Here is a 14,836-nt window from a genome sequence, read left to right as displayed (position 1 = left end):
CATGTGCAGTTTCTCTCATCATTCATGCATGCGTTTATTCATTCGTTCATCACTTATCCAGGACCTGTAAGTGCTAGATGCTGTGCTGAACGCTGGGGAGTCATGATGAGTGAAACCAAATATGGTCCCCCTTTCACAGAGTTTAGTCTAAGATGGAGACTGACAATCCAATAATCACACCCACAAGCGTACAGTGATAACTTGAGGAGTGCTGTGAGTGGTAACCAGTAAGATGAAGCTGCCAGACAGGATGACCTGACCTCGCCTGGGGACCAGGGAGAGTTCCAGAGAAGTGACAGGTGAACTGAGAGCTGGAAGGGAAGCAGACGTCACGAGGTAAAGAGGGTGGTGGGAGAGGCTGGCAGGTAGAGGGAACAGCACGTGCCAAGCACTGTGGCAGGAGGGAGAAGGTGTTTGAGGAACTGAAAAAAGTAGACTTGTGCGCCTGGAGCACAGGGGGCACCAGGGAACGCGGGAGGGAGAGGAGACTGGAGAAGATGGTAAGGAAACCAAGGCCGTGCAGGGGTTTGGAGTTTATCCCAAGAGCAGTCGGAATCCCTGAAATGGCTGCAAAATGGGATGGCATAATCAGAAATGTAATTTTTTTTTTTTTTTTTTTGCGGTACGCGGGCCTCTCACTGTCGCGGCTTCTCCCATTGCGGAGCACAGGCTCCGGACGCGCAGGCTCAGTGGCCATGGCTCACAGGCCCAACCGCTCCGCGGCATGTGGGATCTTCCCGGACCGGGGCACGAACCCGTGTCCCCTGCATCGGCAGGTGGACTCTCAACCACTGCGCCACCAGGGAAGCCCTGGAAATGTATTTTGAAAAGATAACTGATGGAGTGAAGAGGAGAGGAGAGCAGAGGGGAGAGAAAGTGGGGAGGTTATCGCAGTGGCGAAGACAAGATAGGGTAGTAGCTTAGACCAGGTGATGGCAGTACAATGGAGAACAGCAGACGTATGTGATAGGTACTTTAGGGATTAAGTCAATGGGATTTGGCGACAGTTGGATGTGGGGTTGGATAGCCGGGGAGAGAGCTGGGACGGTATGGACTCAGGAACTGCCATGCCCCCAGGACCTTACTTACCTGTGAGCGTGGCTCTGGTGGTTGGACCGATGCTCTTGGGGACCAACAGCTCATGGTACTGCTCGCCTGCCAAGGTGCTGTACACAATCTTGTACTCCTGAACCTCTGCTTCACTGTTGTCCCACTCAAGGTCAAGGCTGGTTGCTGTGCGGGAACCAAGCCGCAGGTTCTTGGGGGCGTCAATCTCTAAAAAATTCCAGACATCACCAACATCACACGGGATAATGTGCATTTGTCATGCATCTTGAACTTGAACAGGCTTTGGGGTGAGAGTCCATGACCCTCTGCCTCATGTTTGAGTGAACCCAGGGGCTGCCCCTCAGCTTTTGGTCTGCCAGGTTGGCCATGACAGATTACGTGGGCAGGTTGGAGAGTTTTACTCGGGAGTTAGACATCAACACACTTCACACGTCCCCCATTCCCATTCAGGAGTTCTAGTGGTGTTCTAGAAATTGAAGAATGAACCAGTTAGTATCATAAGGTTGAGACTAAGCAAGAGAAACCCTGGAAAGTGGACATCAGAGATGGCATCCAAGTGATTAAGATGAAATAATTTCAAATTTGATCACTGAGCAAAAAGCAGAGGATTGACTGCAAGATTTTGAAGTATAAGATGCCTTCCCCTGGATTTACTTGCATAGACACTGTTGAAAGTTTTGCATGTAGAGAGGGGATGTGATGTATTGGAAATCAGTCAGCTTTAGAGCCAGGTCCCAGTTTGAGCCCTACCTCCAACTCTTATTGTAATGGGACCGTGGGCAAGTCTTCATCTCACTGGGTCTTGATGGCCACATCTGTAAAATGGGCTAATAATACTGCCTTTTCAGGGAGTTGTACAAATTAGACAATGCATGTAGAAGTGAGTAGCATGGTGCCTGGTACAAAATTAGGTGCCCAAGTCCTGGGCTGGCTTCCTGGTGCCTCCAAAGCTCTCCCTGAGTTCCAACAATCTGGCGCCCCCAATGCTTGCTCCTTGGGGTTCCAAGAATTCCACAACAATGAAAAGACCATTGGCATTGGGGTCTTTTCTGCAGTTGTGGGGGGCTGGTTCTCTCTTCCAGGACTGATCATCTCTTCAGGCTTATTTGAGCAGAAACAACATAACTTACAGGATAAGAAGGTGCTGTCTTGACAACCTGCCACTTAAAAAGTTCCAAATAGGTCTTGACTTTGAGACTTGAATTTAACTTTGGAGTGGACCAGCCATTTGTTCTGGGAAAACCTCAAGTGGACTGTTTTAATTTGCAAACGCCAGGCAAGTCTCCACCGATTGTTCTTTCAGAAGATGGGACTGTTGTGAATCAATCTGAGTGCAGCTGCTGCAGGGTGAGAAGTGTTCTGTTTAGTGATGTAAATTGGGTGAATCTTTTAGCAGATTTATGCCTCTGCAGCTTATTTTTCTGAGAAACGTTTCCTTACTCAGTGTGGGTTTAGCATGCTGGAAACTGTGCATTATCCACGTGCTGTGTGTGGGATTTCTCGAGCAGTTGGATGGAAAGAGGAGCTTGAGTAGAGGGGTATGTAGGAGGAATGCTCTGGGCTGCAGATCCCTAAATCTTACGTGGGAGGAGAGGCTGGCAAAGGACTGGGTGGGGCTTGGGGGTGTGTGGCCTGAATGGAACTGGAGCAAAAAGAGATTCACTTAAGGTTCAGGTTGAGTCTTGTATTTACCTACTGCTCTTCACAACTAAAGACCTCAGACCTGGGAAATGTTTGTTAGACTATGGATTTGTTTTTTGCTTTTTTGGCCTTAGGACCTGTGCCCTGTGGATAGGCGGCAGTGTTTCCTCTGAAGGGACTGGACATTTCCAATGTCAGTGATCCCCAAGGAGATCAATCCTGAGAATGAGGGCTGGGGAAGGCAGGTGTCTTAGGACTGGGGTGGAGTGAAATGGTTTGCTCCCCCTAGGTCTTGAAGCCTGACCTCTAGGAGGCGCAGCTGAAGGGCACCCTGGCAAGTGGGAGCTGTGCTGGTCTCTGCAACACACCAGCAAGCTAGGGGCAAGGTAAAGCCAGGTGTCCAGTGGGGGCCCTGTGGAGAGGCTGCGGCTGTGGACTCTCACCTCTAAAACATAAATTAAATCAAGCAGTTCTGCTGAAAACTTTCCGCGGCTTCCTATTACGAACTCCTAATCGTGGCAGGGCTCTACGTGATCTGGCCCTGCCTGCTTCTCAGGTGGCACCTTGGAACATTCTACGCTTACTCACCGTGCTCCAGCTGCACTGCCTTTCTCCTACTCCTGAATCACAGCAAGCTTATTCTCACCCCAGGGCTTTTGCACTGGTTGGTACGTTTGCCTGGAACGCTCTTCCCCAGACCCTCACATGACTGAGGTCACTTAGGTCTTGGTTAAAACTTTAGCTCCTCAGAGAGGCCTTTCTGACTACTCCCTCTGTATCATCCATTTCATTTTTTTAGCATAATCCTCGTGATTGAAATGATCCCATATGTTTCTTTCCTTCTTCCTTATTTAGTTTCCCCCCCTGGAATGTAACTCCTGTGAACTGGGATCTTATCTGTCTTGTTCATTCTGCATCCTCACTGCCTAGGACAGTGCTTGGCACCTACTAGGTGTTCATTAAGCACATGTGAAGTGGCTGAATGGGTACTGGCAGTTCTCTGTCTTGTCTGCTCCCTCAAAGCCTTTGGGAAAGTCTTGTTAAATATTCCAGCTGGGGACTTTGAGGATGCTTGGGGCCAGGTGGTACAGGGACAAGAACAGCTTTGACTGAGGGCAGCTGGTCTTGGCTGGCTGACAAGGGCCATCCAGGTTGAACTTGTGGAGGCATTTCCTGGAGAATCCCGGAGTACAGTCCCTGCCCAGCAGGTGGGAGCTCCAGCTGTTGTGACTTGGGCCTTTGTTGCGTTTCCTGGGGCTGCCACCACCAAGGGCCACACACTGGGTGGCTTCAAGGATAGAAATGTATCGTCTCACAAACTGGAAGTCTGAGATCAGCGTGTTGGCTCCCTTCCAAGGGCTGTGAGGGAGAATCTGTTCCGTGCTTCTCTCCTGCGGTTTGCCAAAGGATCCACCAAAAGAGTCCCGGGAATGCCCCCGTGAGGGCAACTGCAACCAGAGCTACGGAGGGCAGGGAGGTTCGGGAGACTGGCCTCCGGGTTTCCCTGGGCGGCCTTCTCTCTAACCATTGGCCTTAGTGGGCTTCCATCGGTGCTTTCCTTTTTCCGAGCGGCTCTAAGACCCAGACAGATCTGCTCACCACGCAGGAAGCAAATCCCCGTTTTAATTGCCTGTGCAATTAGTGCGCTCCTAGTGTTGAAGCCATCACCTGGAAAAGCACTTTGGCTAATTTGAGTTTAAGCAGAGCTCTGAAATGACTGAGGGCCCTGCCGTGAGGGTCCAGGCACCTTCTCCTCATTCAACCAGCACCTGCCAACCCCAGGCCTTGAGAGCTGGGCTGCAAAGCTGTCCGTGGCAACGCACCCCACCCCTGTTGCCCCCTCATCCGCTTCGGGCAGAGGGGGGCAGCTTGGAGGTACGGGCTGCTGCTGCCTGCAGAAGGTAGCCACCTAGCAGCTGCCCATCCTCCAGGCAACCGCAAACAGAGAATCACGCAACGATCGGAAACTCCGGGGGAGCTTCTAGGAGGCAGAATGTAATTGTCTTGATTGGAATTTTCCTGGGCCACCAGCCAGTCCTGCTTCCATCTCGTTGACGTAAACATCAAGAATTATGCTTTCCGTCCTGCTGCTGGAGAGCTCTCGTCTCATTTTCTGCCTCTTCAAACTCCTTATCTGAGTAAAGCACAAAGAAACCACTTTTCACACAAAAACTGTGTTGAAATTAAAAAAGAATGCAGGACTCATGGCCCTCAGGAGGTCCCAGCACCAGAGCAGACCGTGTCCTGGGGGTGCAAAGGCTGGGGGGTGGGCAGGGCTGACCTTGAATTCACCAAGAAGGGAGCTTGTGTGTGAGGCCCTGAGCAGTTTTGGTTCAGTGTGGGAAAAGACGGCAAGAGAAATGGGCAGAATGTAGTCCCTTTATTTTAAAGACATATGCACAGTCACTGGGGATCCCAACGTGTGTTCAGTAAAACATCTGACCAGCGACCCGTGGCTGGGGTGGAGTCTAACACAGGGGCTGGAGAGCAAACCTGAGAGGGCCTCTTTCAGAATCAAGCTGCCGTCTCTGGTTCGTCAGTGTCCACGCTTGCTCCCTTGTAACAGGGAATGTTTCCTTTGGGGTGGAGGGAAACCCGTTATGAGATTCCCGGCCTCCCTCTTTCTTCTGCTGGGGAAGACGGACTTGCTTCCATGGTGAGTTTTGTGGCAGGCCTGGGCACGGCCCTCCTGCTACCCTCTCTCATGGGAGCCGTCTGCACATGGGGATCGGCCTCTGCTTGTTCCTCTGTGCTGTGAGCCCTAACCTGCGTAGCCCCACAGCTTCTGCCAGATGGGGGTCTTGCCCAGGTCCACAGGGTTCATCCGTTGGCGAGCCCATCCAACACTAAGCTACATGCTCCAATCTAGGGGATATTTTGGCCTCCATCTGTCTTACTCTTTGCCTTATTTATCAGCTGATTTTAAACACAGGTGGAGGGTAATGGTGCTGTTTATTGAACCTCCCTGCAGCCCCTTGGCTGGCTTACCCCATCCCGTAACAGACGCTTAGGCCACCACTCAATGTAGGATGCCTGAATTAGTGATTCTCCTACTTTACCCCATCAGGAGATGCTGGTTCTTAGATCTTACAGAAGCCGGCAGTTTCCTTTGATCTCTGCAACAACTGGGGAGTTGTCGGAGACATTCCTTGATGTGTGACCACCCCCCTGCTGCCCCCCAACAGGGCAGAGAGGCCGAGACTGGGTATCTGGGTTAGACAGAGACTCACTGTCGGATCACAGCCCCCAATCACCCAGTGAGAGTGCCAGGGAGCCTGTCTTTGGATGGTGCCTGACCTTCCTGTCCACTAGCTGGTTGGCCTGATGGGCTCCTAGAGAGCCAGGGAGCAGGTCGTGAGGTCTGGCCTTTCCCGACTATTGGAGCCGGGTCTACATTAGCCTTCTTGCCGGTGCCCGCAAACGGCAGGATGAGTCACAGACTCTCAGGTGGAAGGCCTGCTTCCAGGCACGCAGGCCCGGCTTTGCACAACTCCAAGGGGTGCCATTGTGCTGGTGTAGTCACTGTGGATTTATGCAGTCATTACAGCCATTTCCGGCAAATTGCAATAAAGTGACTCCAGGAAGGGGTACTGAACCCTCACAAAATTTCCCTTTGGGCTAGCGATGGGGATGTCAAGTGACTTCAGGACAAACTTTTCATTTTATAAAGGAGAAACCTGAAACCTGAGGGGAAGAGACTTCTGTCAAGTCACAGATCTGGCTGGTAGCAGAGGTAGGACAGGAACCCAGCTCTCCCATCCACTGGTGCTGTGCGCTCCTCTGCCCTGAGATGTGACCTCACCAGGATGCCCTGAAACCTCTCGCTTCCTTCTTGCAGTGTCTGTGATACGTGGATGCCCAAGCACACGTCATCTCTCTCCCTGGATGCCCCTCTTGCCATGAGGATACCAGCTGGCTCAGCACCCTCTCCCCTCCTCAGGCTCTGCTCCCCGCCCCTGCCCCACCCCACCTACAGCCTCACCTGTTATGAACTGGGTGGTGGTGGACTCGCTCTCGTTGGTTCCACGGACTGCGCTGACCCACACCTCGTATTGGGAGCCGGGCCGCAGGGCCTGTACCGAGTACTGGCTCAGGGGAGGCTGCAGTCGGAAGGTGGTCTTCCCGCCTTCCCCGCCCACCAAGCCGTACTTCAAGAGAATGAAATCGACTTTGGCTCGAGGTGGGGTCCACTCCACGAAGGCTACAGTGTCGGAGACATCTCGAACCAGGATGTGCGTGGGCCCATCAATGACTAAATGAGAAAGATCCAATAGAAAAAAAAAAAGTTTGAGAAGTGAGCCTCTGACTGAAGCTCTTTCCTTTCCTTTCCTCCTTACATTAGCCTGGTCGGTCAGAGAGAGTATAGGTATTATCATCCCATTTTACAGATGGGGAAATTGAGACACAGTGAGATAAAATCTCTTTCCTGAGGACACATGGTTTTTCAGTGGGGGAACAGACACTGGATCTTAGGTCCCCTGAATCTTGCTGTCACGGGGCTGTGGTTTTTAGGATTGGCACTTCCCAGTTTAGGCAGGGGACGGGCACTTACTGGCTTGAGAGGGCCAGCACTGTTCTGTCAGGAGGTTATGGGACAGACAACAGAGAACTGTGTTTCTCGTGTGTGCCCAGCTGCCCAGCTCTCACATTCCGTGAGCCCCAAGGAAAGACCTATGAAATTGGCAGCCCTGTCTAAACATCTGAGACTTCCAACTTGGTTGCCAATGAGGGCATCACGAGTATCCAGAAGATGTCCCTGCTCAGCTGTACCGACAACTCAGTCAACCAGCTGCTAAGACAGTCAAAAACCCAACAGACATTTGTATTTGTGGATATGAAATATGCCTTCTGGGGAAACTTGCTCTTCTGTAAAAACAAGGATCTCTGTTTTGGAACAGCGTCTTGTGGGCTATTTTTTCCCCACCGGTTCTTGCGTATTCCTGAGCCAGGAGGGCACTGCAGTCACACACAGTCCCTCCAGGTTATTCAGCATGTGTCCCTCATGAGTCCTGGCCTCTGGCACTGAGCACCTGAAGGGAACACCATTGTGGGATGGTGTTACCTAGGAAAAGCTGGTTGGTTTCCTAGGGGTCCTACCACCCTGGTTCCAGCACCCACTTGGGGTCCTGTTCATATTGAATTAGATGACGGTGGCGGTGGGGCAAGGTGAGAGAATGTAGAAGGGAAATAGAAAGGGCTTAGTGAGTAGAATAGAAAATGGTGTTCTCAACTCCTCATGGTGTGTCTGGATGGCTGACGTGCCCTCCTTTGAATTACTCATTACCTTCTAAAAAGAGCTGGCCTGGCTTCCGTGTTTGCATTTATTATGGACTACACCCCTCTAGCTGGGGCTGATTAACATGAATATTCATATTCTTCAAGGATTTGGAACTGGAACCACAGACTCTGGCTTTCTGGTTAGCTGGTTTTGGACCATGTAGAGCCAGGGCTGGTCTGGCCATTCTCTACCATATTCACAAATAAATAGAAAACATCTGATCTGGGGAGAGAGAGACAGAGAGACAGAGAGACAGAGCGAGAGCGAGAGCGAGAGCGAGAGCGAGAGCGAGAGCGAGAGAGAGAGAGAGAGAGAGAGAGAGAGAGAGAGAGAAGAGGAGAGGAGAAAGGGGAAAAGGTGATTTTTTAATAAATACATATTTGGTTTTCCCTTCTTAGTGCAGAGCTCCTAAAACCCTGGGAATTTTCTAAGTGATGAGAGTGATCAAGTTGTCTTTTGTTATGTTAATAAAGCGAGGGAGAAAGCTGGTTGCCAAGGGACCCAACCAGGTGATTAGAGGGTTGGAACTTTCAGTCCCACCCCTGACATCTGGTCAGTCCATCAATCATGCCTATGTAATGAAGCCTCCATAAAAACCCAAAAGGACTGGGTTTGGAGAGCTTCCAGGTTGGGGAACCAGAATGCTTCCATGTGCCACTGCCGTGGGCCCCAAATTCCACAGGAGCAGAAGCTCCTTTGTTCAGGACCTCACCTGTGTATCTCTTCATCTGGCTGTTGATTTGTATCCTTTAATATCCTTTGTGATAAACCAGTAATTCAGTGAGAAAATGAGTTTCCTCATGAGTTATATGAGCTTCTCTAGCAAATTAATCAAACCCAAGGAGGGGTTGTAGGAACCTCCAATCTGTAGCTGGTCAGTCAGAAGCACGGGTGACAACCTGGACTCGTGATTGGCATCAGAAGTGGAGGGTAGTCTTGTGGGACTGAGCCCTCCAACCTGTGGAATCCGATGCTCTCTCCGGGTAGATGTGTTGGAATTGAGTCGAATGGTAGGACACCCAGCTGGTGTTGCAGAGAACTGCTTGGTGTGGGGAACCCCTCCCCCAGTCACACACATACTGGAACTGGGTGCAGAATTTTAGGAGCAAATACACAGAGAGAAGCAGAAGTGAGTGACCTTGTGGCGCTTCTAGAAAGGTATAGAGAATAACTCGGTTCTTGACTGTCCAGTTTTTGGTTCAAGTCTTTTGTGAGACTCAGATGCATTTCTGGCCCTGGGGTTTCATAAGACACTCTGTGTCCTTCCAGTAAATTATCTTTTTTGCTACAGCTAGTTTAAGAAAGTGTTTTTCCCTTGTTACCAGAGAGTCTTGACGAAGACTGTTTTCTGTTTTTTTTAACCAGTCTGCACTGGACCACCTCCTCGTCTGTCTCCAGAATGGAGTGTCTCCCTCAGGACTGTCTCAGCCTGACTTGGAGCCTCTCTCTCTTTCTGAGTTGGGCCTTTCGCTGGGTACCCCACCCTCCTTCTGGGTGTAGCCCAGTCCTGTTCTCTGTTAAGCATCTTAGGAGTTTTGGTCTGGCACCAGCCAAAATGAAAATCACCAGACCATTTTGGGTTTGGTGCCACCTGGTTTGGAGTGAAAGTGAAGTTCTGTTTTTCATATTTGGAGTAATAATGAGATTTAACAGAATATATCCAGATGTTTTCTTTTCTGCACGCTATGTTTAGTGGTTTTAGGTAACTTGGGCCTTTTAAATTCCATTTAATTTAATAATGAGATGGAGGAAATTATCTCCTAACTGCTGAATAAGCATAGTGCTTGAAACATAGTAGACACTCAGTAAATGGGTGTTGAGTAAATGAAGTAAATAGATGACTCTCTATATGCATGAGAAAGAAAGTGAAGCATTTCAATGAATTGGAGCTTCTTGAAAAAAAAAAAGATGTCACCAAAACTCAAATGACCATGTAGGGCTTTTGTCCATCAGCTCTTTTAAGTCCCCAAATCCTAATCATAATGATTGCTCATATTAAAATGTGACTGTGTAGCACCGAGGACTCTGGCTGCAGGAGGTCTTGTAATTTGAATTCCCAAAATGGCCTGCCTGGAAGAAGCCGGCCTGCGTGCCTGATGAGGACTCAGAGCTTAGCAGCAGGGGGTTGGTGTGGGTCAGACATAAGCGTAGGGAAATAATTAAACAATCGTTTCTTAAAAACAGCAGACAGGGCTGGGAGCCAACCATCTTTTCTGCAGCCGTCCTTGGATTCGGCCCTTCAGTTGGCCATTGGGTAACCATGTCCCATTCCAGTCAAGGAGGTATCAGCTTACTTTCAAGTTAGGCCCTAATTTTTAAACAAACACACATCCTACTCAAAAAGTAAACTGGAATAAATATTTGTCTTTCCATTTCTTCGTAATTCTGTACACAATCCCAAAATATGAACTAGGAGTTTTTTTCTTAATTGAAAAAATTCTGCCTGGCTTTACCACAGATGACTAGATCTGGAACTTTTAATTTTAATCTTAAGGAAATTCCAAACCAAAAAATACTGCAAATGTTGTCAAAATGTGGTTTTAAGTAGAAGACTAAAGCAGAGTTGGACTGTCTTCTCTAAGTGCTGTCAGTACTTTGGAAGAAAAGCATCCTCCCTCTGTAATGTTCTTCTCTGCCCTCTCATGAACCATCTCCTTCTAGCTTTTTTTTTTTTTTCCTACTAATACTTTCTTAATATCAAATCACAGAAGTGATTTGGGGACCCTGAAACATTCCACATCAGAAGAGGAGAATCTACACGTGTTACCAAATCAACCCTTCAGGGTCCAGCCTAACCTTGGGAAGCAGAACTGGGGAAAAACTCGGGCCACTGGTGTCTGGAGAGATTCTTGGACACTGGTGTGCAGAGTACTTTTAGACTTTAGGGCTATAGCGTTTCTTCTAAAATGTATTTGGATTAATATAGTGGTTTTAAAGCCTGTGGGGAGGAGAGGGCTAATATTCTTTTTTAAAAGAACAGAATCTTAAATGATTGTACAAAACATAAAACAGACAAAAGTGGAGCTGCCTCGGTTGGAGGGTGTGAGGGGCATGGGAGTGGGAGTAATTAGAGACCTGCATCTCCACTTCCTCCTTGCCTTGAGGCGTGGCCCTGGAAAACCGGTGCTCTAATGGAGCATAATCTAATGCCACAGTAGTTTTAAACCAGTGTTTTCTAGTCTGAGCATAAGCCTCAGCACCTGATGCTGTTTAGTTTGGATCCAATTAACAAAGTATGAATCACTAATCCATAAACATGGGCTCATTATATAGTGTTGTGATTCCCTTTTCTGGCCAACTTGGCCTTTGTCCTGCACTCATGACTGGTTTTCTTAGGTGTCAGTTTCTGTTCATGAAAAATAAAGCTGTACCGATATTCGCCTACCTCAGTCTCTTGTTACTAACAGGGACCATTGCTTAACCTTCGAGTTTCAACTCTCCCATCAATAAAATGAGGGCCAAAAATGATACCAGAAGCTATTTATAACTTCTGAGAAATTCTTCGTGAGGGCACACACACATGCATCATAATCGTTAATTTACAGCATCGTTTGTCAGCTAAGGAAACAATAAAGCAAAATGTGATACAGTTAATTAATCAAACCTAGAAATATAATGGTCTTGCATGAGAGGCACTGTGGGGGTGAAATAATAATCAACTTAAGTCATCACCTTGAACAGTGACCCAACCCACAATTTACTGGTTTTGAACGACGTTTCCCGCTCTCACTTCTAAAAGTGTTCTCTGAGTGTATGTATACACACAAGCTATCGAGCACTCACTGTCATTGACACAGTGCTAATCACTTTGTGTGCTTTATCTGATTTAATCCTCATGTCATTTCTATGAAGTTCATCATTGTCAAATGAATCAAGGTTTGGGAAGGTCAAATGACTTTCTGCAAATCTCACAATAAATAAGAGTGAATTAGCTCTTGCTGGCTCCAAAGCTCAAGATACTAGGGGCTGACAAACAAGGCCTCTTAGTGAGTAAGATCAGAAGACATACACTGGAGATCCTAACAAAGAATTTCCCCGTAGAATACTCTTGCAGATTTTTGTGCTTGCAAGGATAAGGAAGACGTTCGAGCATCTGGTCGAGTAGCTCCGTCTCCAGGTACCCAAATTAATCTCAGCTGTGGGAGAAATCCTAGCACCCCTTTGTCTCTCTACTTCCTGGGTGCGTCTGCAGTTTTTCCTGAGTGACCTAATGGTTAGCCATAAAGTGAAAGGTTGGGGGCACTCACCAGTGGAGACGCTGGCCGAGGTAGGGGGGCTCCGGGCTTGCTCTTTCAGAGCCACCACATTGACAGTATATTCCTCCCCAGGCTTTAATCCCGTCTGATTGAAGGATGTAACATCACTGGGGAGTTGGGCAATCACCCCTCCTTCATTGTTCTGTAGGGCAGGGGTGGGGAGGGGGGAAGGGAGAAGCAGAGAAAGCAAAAGAGGAAATCAATGGGAGGGAAATGTGTGGGACACCGACTGTGGATTAAAGATGGGGACCACTTCTCTGCCCTCCAGGCTGACAGCTGAGGGTCTGGGGCCAGGAATGACTCCCAGCAGGATCAAGAAGAATGCCACCACTCTATGAGGATTTGGCAAACGGAGAACCAATTTTCAAGAACATTTCTTTGGCCTCTCCTGAGTCTACTGAGTTTGCCAATAAAAATTAGTCATGAGGTGATGTAGATTGGCTCTTGCCAAAAATGAAATGTCTGGTGCTTACCATCTATGAGAGTTTTTGGCATTTATCATGGTGAGCATGCCCTTGGCTATTCAGAAGAGTCTAGTTGTGTATGTATGTGTGTAAACATCTTTATGTACATGACAACATGTTTCAAACTAAGACATTCCCAGTTTTTTAATGAGCCGGAGCTGTTATTTTGCTGTATCTGGAGTTTGTCATGGTGTTACACTGGCTGCAAGTCTGTCATTGTCTTATTACCCAGATGAGTTAGGAATCCGTGACACAACCAGCTGTGAAGCACAAGGAAGAGAAAAGGGGTAGAACAAAGAATAGTACAAAGGAGAGAAGAAAGAGACAAGTTGGTGGAAGAGGAAATGAAAAAGATCAACTTGATGATGCTGGGTCCAGGATTTTGTATCTTTCTACCCACCTGTCTGTCTGTCTGTCTGTTTGCCTATTATTATACATTTTCTCTGTGTGCCTCTGGAAATGGAGGCGACAAGAGGGCTCTTTTTTGTGGCACTGCACTTCTCCACTATTCTTTGGTCTCTGTTCATGTCACCTGGAGGGCCCTATTATGTAATTTATAGCCACACTTTTATAAATCAGCGTGACCTCCCACTGGCCTCAACCTACAGATGATACAGCTATTCTCTGTGGCTGTATATATGACCTTGGCATGCTCTGGCTAGCCCCACTCTTAGAGTTTTACATATCGGATATAAAACAGGCAAACCTGGCATTGGTTTTTTTCCTGCCTGAGTGGCAGAGTGACATGATTCTCTCTGCCCTGTTATAAATCCAATTGCCCACCATACTTTACTGGCCATTTTAATGCAGATAAGACATATAAGAACATATGTGTAGAGAATGTCTGCTTCGATGTATTTAGCTTGCCATGGCATGACTATATCCACATAAGAGAAGTGGACAGAGCCCTGGAATAGGAAGTGGAGACCCAATTCTTCTTTTAAGCCTGCCACCAACTAGCTGTCTGAAATCATTTCAGTTCACTGAGTCTTAGTCTCTATAAACTAAACAAACTAGATATAAAATGAAGGGTCATCAGTTCCAACAGTCCATGCCTCTAAGAATTTTGAAGTAAAACAATGGTGAAATCATAGTCATTGGCCGAAAATGTGTCATCTGTCATTAAGTCTGATGAATGACTGAAAAAATCCTCTTTGATATTGAAAGATGAAGACAGAGGAAAGGACTGTGATTAAACATTATACCCTTATGAGTGGTATAGTTAGGGAAACCATCAGTGGCGTTAATAAATCCTGGAAAACTAGAACTAGTCAGGCGCCTCTGGCACCTTAGAAAAGTAGTTTTAGGGTTAATAAAATAAAATACTGCTTTGATGAATGCAAAGGACTCTTGGGATAATTTTTAACTCAAAGACTAATAATATAATTTGCTTAAGGAAAAATTTTCTCAATGAATAGTTTGTGAAAGGTGTTTTTGTGTTACATCTCTGACCTTTAGAGACTGAAGCCATGCAAGCTGACTTTTGGGGCATCTGTTGGCACAGAAGGAAGCTGTGGGTTGATTGTAAGACCGATTCAGTTTGGCTTTTCTTATGTCCTAAAGAGACACCCCAACTGTTTGAAGGTCTCAGTTTTCAGACTTGCTAAAATGACAGCTTGCTAAACCCTAGAGCTTTCTGAGCAGAGAGCTGGGGCTGGTGGCTGCTTCCGCATTCTCTTGTCATCCAAGGCTCAGGTGCCAGGCTCAGGGCCATTACTCAGTCCTTACCAAGCCTTTATGAAAGAAATGTTCTGTAGCCCATATACCCACAAAATGCCCCTTTGTGTCCTGATGGCATGGAGAGAGAGATTGGGGGGAGTGCCTTTTTTGCTGCCCCGATTCCAAGTTGAGGGTATGAATACCCCAAATAAGGCTGTTCGGCAGTCTGACAGGTGGGGGTTACCTTTGGAATGAAGCTGATCTCCCACCCATCGAAGGAGAATGAGAAGGGCTCCCACTGCACCTCCACGGTGGTCTCTGTGATTGTCTTGAATCGTAGCCCTTGAGGAGTAGAGAGATCTGGAACACAGCAATGTGGGTGACCATGTCATGGCTCTCCCTGGCAGGGGCAGAGAGCATTACCTGGGGCTCCCTCCACGCCATGGGTGTGGTGGCGTGTGATGGGCAGG

At 47.9% G+C, this 14,836-nt stretch overlaps 1 protein-coding gene and 1 long non-coding RNA gene across 3 annotated transcripts in view; one reads left to right on the top strand and one right to left on the bottom strand.

Annotated features, from left to right (window-relative positions):
* Positions 1-14,836, top strand: part of LOC307178038 — a 367,206-nt gene that overhangs the window by 185,514 nt on the left and 166,856 nt on the right. The gene's annotated exons all lie outside the window — the stretch shown is intronic.
* TNR (tenascin R) overlaps positions 1-14,836 on the bottom strand; it is a gene marked incomplete at both ends in the record, with an annotated part of 83,042 nt that overhangs the window by 54,045 nt on the left and 14,161 nt on the right. Inside the window, 4 exons of the mRNA XM_079905642.1 lie at positions 1,090-1,275; positions 6,692-6,961; positions 12,235-12,385; positions 14,611-14,726. Coding sequence (XP_079761768.1) covers positions 1,090-1,275; positions 6,692-6,961; positions 12,235-12,385; positions 14,611-14,726 — 723 coding nt within the window. The remainder of the gene's footprint in view (positions 1-1,089; positions 1,276-6,691; positions 6,962-12,234; positions 12,386-14,610; positions 14,727-14,836) is intronic.

Source organism: Stenella coeruleoalba, assembly GCF_951394435.1.
Source record: "Stenella coeruleoalba genome assembly, chromosome: 1".
NCBI lineage: Eukaryota > Metazoa > Chordata > Mammalia > Artiodactyla > Delphinidae > Stenella > Stenella coeruleoalba.
This window is presented reverse-complemented; position numbering and strand designations above follow the sequence as displayed.